Genomic DNA, 9,472 nt, shown 5'->3' with positions numbered 1-9,472 from the left:
GTGTGCCTTTGGCAGTCTCAGTTTTAATTATGAAACACCAAAGAAAAGAAACCTATAGCTTCCAATCCAGGGGGCTTCTGGGAGTCATCTGCCTTGGGTTAAGCCTCTCCTGGGAAGATACTGTACATCAGTCCTAACATTGTGCATGGAACAAAAGGTTGGGTATCACGGGAGACGGGTAGGAGGGGAAGAGATGCTGAACCCACTACCTGCTGCAGCAAGCCTGCAGAGCTCCCATACGCCTCTTACTCAAAATGATTCATTATTATTAAATGTCAGACCATATCAATCTCCCTCCTGAAGCTCTCTGAACCCTTTTAAGGTTGCAGTAAACTGTAAATCAGTGGGAAAGGAAGGAATTCATTTTAATATTATTCCTGTTGTCCTAAGTGGCAAACCCATATAGTTCAAATACATTGATTAAAACAGACTTCTTATGCAGATAAAGCGCTGATACTGTCGGTGCCCTGCACCACTTCACGCCTGCAGCAAACAGCTGCACACGCACACACAGGTTTGTCCATAAATCAATTTGGCTGTGGAAACAGGGATAAGTCTATTTACATAGATGACTCTGATTCTCAGGATGTTTCTTTTGGTATTAAGCTTCACTTAACAAGCTTGAATGTGCCTTAAGAGCTAAATAAGTGAATTGAAAGGCAGATAATAGTCAGTGTAGTAGAGACACATAGCTTAAACTTATACATTAGGCATGTTTTGATTAATCGTATGCCAATTATATTGATTTCTACCATGCTCTGCATTCGGCAGCACTAATCCATCGCATGTACAGATCATTTGCGAGAATCCCATTAAAAAGCACTCTGTTTTAATAGTTTAGATAAGGCTTTGGATTCTGAAGCCTTTTTGAAGAAGATCATAAGATGTTTATGAATACAGTGCAGTAGTCTACTCAAAGGGTTTAGAATGACAGTATGTCTGCTTAAGATATGGGAAATTGTTTCGTTTTTTTATCTACAAATGACATGGTAAATACAGCCTGAAGAAGTAACCCCTATATATGCAGTTTACTCTCATTTATGATTTACTCTTCATGTATTCATATGGAAGGTTTCCTCCTTGAATCCTTAAAACTTGAATTTCGCAAAAGTAATTTAGACATCTAAAAAGAATAAATTAGTTTGGGTACCAAATAATTCAGTTGCTTCATGAAAGGGTTCAGGCCAAGACTTGCACGTAAAACTGACATGAACAGAAACAGAACTGAGCTGCTGGCCTGCTCATGAGCAGCAAGGTAGCCGAGCCGTTTGAGAAAACATTGTGAAAACAGACAGAAAATAGGCCAGTGCTGTTCATCCTGATAAAATGTCCTTGACCAACATACTGAACCGTTCTGATACCCTCTCAGCAGAGGGCTCTGGGTAATATCTGGGACAGGGAGTGTGTTACGATAAGTCATAGATCGTGTGGTTACACAACCAATCATGTTCTACTTCCAGCAAACCGCTATTCCTCTTAAATCAAATCCCTCATTCAGAGCAAATCATACAAAAATGGTAATGCAATAATGCACCTGCTACTTCAAGATATAGAGCTGTATCTGTTATGTGATGGATACTATCGCTCGAGGGGGGTCAAAAGCTGGCAAAATAACACCTCAGGGAGACTCATTAAATAGAGTGAGTCATCATTGAGAGCTGAGCTGTGCTATCAGGTAGCATAGAGAGTAGTGAGGGGAGGTCCAGCTCTCTCTCCACTACTGCCTGAGCCCACTTACAGCAACAGCAGCAGCATGTCCTCGTTTCATAGTGACTGCTGCTGGCACAAATACACAGAATATTCTGCTTCCCAAAAAAGTATCGAGCTAATGTAGCGGGAGAGGAATTAAGTAACAGGCATGTGGGGAATCGCTCATCAATGTTACCTGTGTCCCTTTCCAACACAAGACTAATGTTTGACTAAGTGCTGCAGCCCACCTTAGCTTCACAAGGATTCACTGTCAATGCATAATATTTAGAAAATGTATTCAATTACATTATTTAGGGGTCAGGCTTATGCAACTCTAATATATGACAATATTCATATTTGGTACAATTAACCAAAGTGCAAACCACTGCTGCTTTGGCTTCTTCCTAAGCTTCCATAGCTAGTGATAGATTTAGGACTAAAATACTTTCTTAAGCTCCTGTCATCTTTCCAGAATTTAGAGATCAGAGTAATGAGGTAGGACTTTACATTTAATTCTGTAGCCATCAGTGGTAATCGTAAGGTCATAAAAAGGGTGGGTGTAGGAAAAAGCCAATGGCTTCTAAAAAAAAAAAAGATTTTCACTGTTAAATGGACAAATCAAATGTGGTAATGTGAATCTACGGTAAATCCAAGTTAAGCCAAAAGTCAAAACATCTGCAGCTACAACTTATGATTTATAACATTACATTTAATTCTCAGAAACTAACACCCATAGGTGCATTCACAGTAAATATAATAATCATTTACCAAGAACACAGGAGATGAAAAGGAGGGAGATCATGAAGTATCTCTACTCAGTTGTACTGCCTTATCCTAAGGCTCTTTGTAGATCAGAGGTGTTCAGACACCTGTTGACACTGACTTAATCTGTATATCATCAATACAGAAACTCTATTCAACTCCTGTGCCCGCGGTTTACCTCAGCTGACCTGCACACAGGACGGTGAAATGTCTGAGGGGTCTGAGAGGAATGCTTCTGTCCACATTATGGAAAGTGAGAGATTCACTGCCTGCCCGTCAACCTGTCCGTCACACAGTCAGAACGAGGCTCACAAAACAGTGACGGAGAGGTTGAGTTTCATGGAAGCATGAATTATATATGACTGAGTGTGAGGCCCATGAACACCGCTGTTCACTAAATAATAATGGGTTATTAGAGGGATAACAAAAAGGTGACAATTTCTAATGGGTTGAAAACAGTGGCCATGGTTTTAAAATGCCTTACAATGTTTAAGGAAATGAATTGGAGCCGCAAGACACATAAACAAATAAAATATGTGGGCTCCTGTACAGTCAACAATTCCAATGTTATCATGGAATCTCTTTAATTTAGTTTTTTATCTTTTGAACAAAATACAATTTTTTTTTCCAACGATAAGTAGACTTGGCTTCAGTTAAATGGACTTCACCAGTGCCCTGTACTACGAAGCCGGATTTTCGGTTAGCAAGGTAACTTCAGGGTTAACTCTGGGTTTTCTGTCCTACGACGCTGGTTCACTTCTTACCGGGGTAGATCTCCATGGTAACTTATGCTGAACACCAAACCTGCTCCGACAAAAATCACAGACTGTGTGAACATGAAAATGAATAGAATATCACCTCCCATCTTCAGAGCAATCTGACTATTATTACATTAGCGTTAAGAAGGCTTACTTAAATATCTGCTACAACATAAGTAACCGGATCAAAGTAACATTATGTACAGTGTGAGAGCAGACATCGATGTGTTCCATTATCATTCATATCACATCATCAATCACATCATAATGTATCATATATTTCCTTATCGGCATCAGCTTCGAGAGCCGTATCTGTAGTGCAACACTTTGACACATAATGTATGCCAAAGTATTATTTTAAGCAACACACAAATGTAATTAAAGTCAGATCCACTCGTGTCTTAGACGGGGCAGTGATATCATAAACCTGTTAATGTACGCATTCAAACNCTCCTGTGTGTTGTACTGCTTTCTGGGATCGTTAAAAAAGCAGAGAGTTTGAAGCGTTATATTGCACAGTTCTAAAGAACAGGTAGGACAGAGCAGGTGACCGGGGAGGGTTATTGGCTGTATGGAGGTTTGTTTGTACAGAGTGGTGAAGCGGGTGTCTGCTTTACGGCGCAGCTTTGAAAACTCAGGGCGCAGCGTCTGTCGGATCCTGAGCGGACACACAGGCGGGGTGGGCTCGTCTTACGAGTCCAGAGATCAGCTGGAGAACAAACGGCAGACAGATGTCAGAATAGAAACATAAATATAATATTTCACCAATTATATTTATTCTCTTTTTACTTTGATCCTCCAAATAAAGTAGCTGGGGGGATTGATAAAAGTTCTGATTATTAAAAGTGGGTCACATCTCTTCATGTCCTAGTACAATTAGTCTGCAGTATTACAAAGTTGCCCTCAAGTGAGAGATTTTGATCATTCTTCTGGGGTTTTTCTTGTTTTGAATTCATTTTCCTACGTTTGTTTTTCTAACTGAAAACTAGTCACTCTATTTCGAGTTCGACAAAGAACTAATCCTGCACTAAGTCAGTCCAAATCTCTTTCGTGTAATGAATTATTAATTTGATCACAACAACTGAACAGCCACTGTTTAATTTCATGACCTCCACACTGACGGCATGAATTATCCATGAAATCTATTTGTCTGAACCTTTTCACTTCAGCTTCTTTTCAACAGAAGGGTGAACTACACAAATAGACCCATTTCACAAATACTCAAAACGACTCATCCAGAACACACAGTGACGGAGTCCAGCTCTCCTCACCTTCCTGTGGCGGGTCCACACTGATCTCCTCCGTCTCCTCCCTCGTCTCCTCCTTCGCCTCCTCTGTGTCGTCCGCCATCTCTTCGTCTGCATCCTCGTCTTCCTCTAACTCGCTGGCAATGAGCTGCCGGGCCAACTTGATGTTCATGCCCTCATTGTAGTGCATCTTCCTCATCATCACGAAATGCGTCTTTTTGGCTGCAAAGGAAAAGAAATGAACTATCCAGAAGCAACAGGTGCATGCAGAATATGTAGTTATTCTCAGCATTACTGACACAAATATTGATCACATTTTGGAACACTTGGAAGACGCTCAGTAAAAGTCTTCTCCTGCGTTTCTATTGTTTCTGATAAACTTACTCTGAAAGGGGTCAGACTCTAAATGGGACAGTGAGGTAACTTGGGAGGCTTATTTCAAAAACAATAACTTTCAAGTGTTTGCTGCAACCTCGAGATCGATAGTTATGCACTATAATAAAAAGGTAGAAGGAGGGTGTGACAGACTTTATGGCACTGCCAGGCTGTGCAGTCAAGCAGCAATAAAGTGTTTATTGTTTTGGTTTGTGTGGTTTATTTCATTATGGGCAGCTAAAATGTGATGTCTAACGAAACGTTTTTTTTCTGTACGCAAGAAATCAACTTCAAAAGCAATGTTGAATTCATTTGGATATGTGAGATCCAAAACACAGCAGCAAACCTTTAACAAATCGAAAGAATACTTGAACCAGCAAGTCTTTATCTGCAGCTCTAATCATCTTAAAACACTCCTAAAAAGGTGGGACAATATGTTTACAACCGCGAGTCCAAAAGTGAGGTCGCAGCTCCGCAGTTGGATTATTTCGATCCGATTTGCAGTTTCCAGACTGATCACATGATTTCACATGAATAGTTCAGATATAAATGTGAAACAACAAGTAATCACTGACACCTGTTAAAATGCTTGTGTGTGTGTGTGTGTGTGTGTGTGTGTGTGTGTGTGTGTGTGTGTGTGTGTGTGTGTGCGCAGCTTAACTGACATCTCTGTATGGGACAGAGGTGTGTTTATACATAGAAGGTCAGGGAACAGGCAAACGCATACTGACACGGTGTGTGTGCGTGTGTGTTTTCAAAGAGCACACAGAACGCTGGAGCCCTTTCCAAAGCGATATGTCTCCTCTCCAGCACACTTCGCTCTGCATGGAGTCACCCTCACAGCTGCAGAGGACACTTTCAGGTGGAGTGTAAAGGTAAAAATAAAAACAGGTGAACTGTGGGACATCCTGATAATCTGACACGGGGACGAGACGCACAAAGGCAGCAATAGGTGTGGATGTGTTTAATTTAAAAAAAGATATTCTATGTTTACCTTGATTTTCAGGAGAAAGCTCCTCTTCCTCCTCCTCGCTGCTCTCTTCATCTTCTTCTTCCTCTTCTTCCTTCATAAAACGAGGCTCTGAGCCCTCGGCAGCTACCAGCCTGGAAAGAACATAACACACACAGGAAGAATGAATACGTTAATAAGAAATACAAATGAGTTGCTAGTTTGAGTATAGAATCTTAACATGAGACGAACAAAACATCCTCCTAAAGTCATTAAAAAAAAACTTTTGAAATGGATTTCTATTAACAGAACAAAAAGAGACAGATGGAGAGATATTGGGCGAGGGGGAGGAGAGAGTAGGCAGAGAGAGAGGGAAGAGATGTGAGCAGGCGTGTGCGAGTACTCAAGCATGGGACAAAAATAACAAGTTACTATCCCCGCCTCTCACGCTCACAAAGAGCTCCGACACACTGAATAATGGTTTACGGCTCAGCGGACGCCACTGACTCGGTGCTGCTGCCCCGGGGAAGCTCTACTGTGCAACCGCTCTCACAGAGCGCTCACATTCACCCAGAGAGGAGACAAGTCAGTCCCTGCACTTTCAAAGCACACCAATCATAGTGTCAGATATCCAAGGTGGATACAGTCAGACAGGAAGTGAGAAGGTGATGCAGTGAATTAGAGAAGAGGGCCTACAAAAAGCATAGCTGGATAAATGATGGATGAGAGAAGAGACTGAGAATGGATGTGGTGAAGATTAAACAACAAGAGGACTGAGTAGAGCAGCTGCTGTTCTATCTGGAGCGTTCAGTGTAAAACAATGGAAGGCACTCCGCGTGGAAGGATGCAAAGGCGGCTAATTGACCTGAAAGCTTGGAGCCAATCACTATCCTCTTTGTGCATACACTCTTACTAACTCATCCCATCCCTGCATCTGGCCCACAGCAAACACACTCCTCAAGCTGCCTGCAATTTACAATTGTTACAGCAGAGAGGCAACGATAGCTTGATATTCCTCAAGAAGCATGAAAAGAAAAATATGAAAGATGGAAAAACTAGAAATTAGACAATTCACAAATGAAACATCCACTACCAATAACATTTTAGTTTTTCATTTCCTGCCTCTGTGAATTGCTTTTAAAAAGTCCAAGAGACGACATGTTCACTTCTGTATTCAGATTAGATGATTCATATAGTTTGACTTAAAGTCAGTTTTTCAGTTGGAAAAGACGAGAATATCTTGGCAATGTTTAAGTTTTTCAGCACAAGTATTTATATTTACTGTGACACTCCTAAAGTGGTTGCGCAAAAAGTAATTTTTATCAAAAAATTGTATAAATACAAATTGAAAAGACAGCTTGCAGAGTCAAGCCCTGTGGAAGCACATAGACGTTTAGTTAGACAAGCAAAACACAAGTGTTTGTCATTTCTCTAGATCTGTTGAGCATAAAGTCTGTGGCACCAACACAGGCTGTGAGAGTCAGAGCCATTCCTCACAGCGCATGACGTGTATGCCCTGAAATTCAAGGCTGTTGGGAAACCTCCATAAACCCATTGTTTGTTGATCAGCAAGTGTCAAAATGAGAACAGTGAATCATAATGCTGTCTGAGCAGTCTGAGGACACGCCACATTTAATGTAGTTTGGATACTGATGCTGACCTTTAACAAGGTTCAGTTCTCTCTCAAAGGAAGTTTGTCCAGATACATTTAGTCAACCCAGCCTGGAGCATTGTCCAAGACAGAAGCAGTGAAGTCCTGGAGTGAGGGAATGCTTACATATCTCTGCAGAACACAATGAACAACTAAAGAAACATCTAAATGTTCAAATGCAGCAGAGCTGTTACAGTGGCAAACCTAATCGTGTTCTCTTCCATTGTTTGCTTTCTCCCCTTCACACCACTGCACTAGCTTTGTCCTAGTCTCCCTGCAGTCATATATCTTACTTTGATGCCAGGTCGTCCGCTGCGAGTCCGCTGTGGCCCTCCGAGTCACTCAGCGCCCCTTCATCCTCGTCTTCCCCCACCATCCTGAAAGAGAGAAATGAACTGAATAAAGATAAGCCGGAAATGAAGCGAGTGAGGAAGGATTAGGAAGGAAAGGAAATGACAAAAATAAACAGCTGCTGATAGGCAAACAGTCAAGTTGATAGAGAGGATAAAGGAGAGGGCAGAGGTAAGAGTAGACAGGAAGGAGGAGAGTGAGGAGAGAAAGAGGAAAGGTCTGTGACAAGGGTGACCTTCCCTCTGCTGGCATATTGGATCACAAACCTGCTGACTGATACACACACTGATACACACACTGACGAGTCTAAACTCTTATTTTAAATGATCCAGAGTTATTTCTTAGTGTAGAGGAGGTCTTTAAAAACCTCCCAAAAAGGAATGTCTTCAGATAGCTTTTCATTTAAAATGTAATATCAAAATTATTTTCAAAAATAATTTCAGACCAATTGAATCAAATGTTATAAAAAGGCAAAGACAAAGGGGCTCCGACCTGTTGTAAGGAGTGCTGGGTTCATCGATCTTCATCAGGCCATAGTCTTTGTCGGCCGGGTGGTACGTGGCCAGGATGTTCATCTCGTCCCATTTCTGGGATTTCTTCCTGCAAACGGATCAAAGAAAGTTCAGTGAGAAGAAAACGACGGCTGAATGGAAACACACTCCATTTGGATCCACTGTTTCCAAGCTACCCACCAACCACACGATGAGTTCAATGCTAAGAATCTCAGTGATCAAGATAATTCATATCCTAAAGAGTGACTTGACAAAAGCTGTCTGGTAGACAGAATATAAATAAAGTTGGATTTAAATAAATAGAAATGATCTTCTAGGAAAGAATAGACCTTTTATCCTACATTTATTTAGAAGGGACATATGGTTACATTATTTGAGATACTCCGTTTGCTATTCACTAAAAAGCATCTCCACTAAATCAAATGTGTTCTATATGTGATGAAAACAAAAAGTGTTCTCTTAACAAGTTAGATGAAGTGAAGTTCCAATAGGATTTAAAGTTTTAACCATCATTTGATCCTCTTTAGGCTTTATATTGTAAATCAGTCATTTCGGCCTGGACTTGTGCTAACTGCTAACACCAGATTTCATCTAGGCCTGAACAAGTGCATAATAGGGCTGTACCCGAATATTCGTTCGTTGGCCAACTATTCGGTTCCAATTTCATTATTCGGATATTCGTTTTTTTTCCTAAATGTATGCTATCAATAAAAGCAAATTTCCATATTCTTACGGTACGTCCACACAGCAGTTTTGAAAAAAATCTTGGAGCTGGGCGTGTCTGAGAGCTTGGGGATTTTTCGCGACCAACAACCAATCACATGAATCTCCCGTCCCCGGCATACAAAGCAAAAAACCCCGGGGATTTTATGCGAGCAATATATATATATATATATATAAACTCCCCAAACAGGCGAAAACCTACCAGTTTCACCCACTGTCTCTGCCACCTCCCTCCATGCCTGNAATGTATACATTATATATATATATTTCTATTAATCATTTTCGGCCTTTCGGCATTCGGCCAACTGTTTCCTATTTTCGGTATCAGTTTCGGCCAAGAATTTCCCATTCGGTGCACCCCTAGTTTCAAGAGACAAAAACGAGTTGTGCATTCATAGTTTCCTCCTTGTGTTGTTTCGTCATCATGGCCTCATCTTAAAGAATACACTTTAGGA

At 41.0% G+C, this 9,472-nt stretch overlaps 1 protein-coding gene across 1 annotated transcript in view; it reads right to left on the bottom strand.

Annotated features, from left to right (window-relative positions):
* Positions 1 to 3,769: 3,769 nt before the first annotated feature.
* Positions 3,770 to 9,472, bottom strand: part of ppp1r2 (protein phosphatase 1, regulatory (inhibitor) subunit 2) — a 14,076-nt gene continuing 8,373 nt past the window's right edge. Inside the window, exons 2-6 of the mRNA XM_010768930.1 lie at positions 8,275 to 8,382; positions 7,725 to 7,808; positions 5,826 to 5,935; positions 4,481 to 4,678; positions 3,770 to 3,918 (exon numbers count right to left, since the gene is read on the bottom strand). Of these exons, the coding sequence (XP_010767232.1) occupies positions 3,770 to 3,918; positions 4,481 to 4,678; positions 5,826 to 5,935; positions 7,725 to 7,808; positions 8,275 to 8,382 (649 nt within the window). The remainder of the gene's footprint in view (positions 3,919 to 4,480; positions 4,679 to 5,825; positions 5,936 to 7,724; positions 7,809 to 8,274; positions 8,383 to 9,472) is intronic.

This window comes from Notothenia coriiceps, unplaced genomic scaffold (assembly GCF_000735185.1).
Source record: "Notothenia coriiceps isolate Sejong01 unplaced genomic scaffold, NC01 NC01_scaffold00006108, whole genome shotgun sequence".
Lineage (NCBI taxonomy): Eukaryota > Metazoa > Chordata > Actinopteri > Perciformes > Nototheniidae > Notothenia > Notothenia coriiceps.
This window is presented reverse-complemented; position numbering and strand designations above follow the sequence as displayed.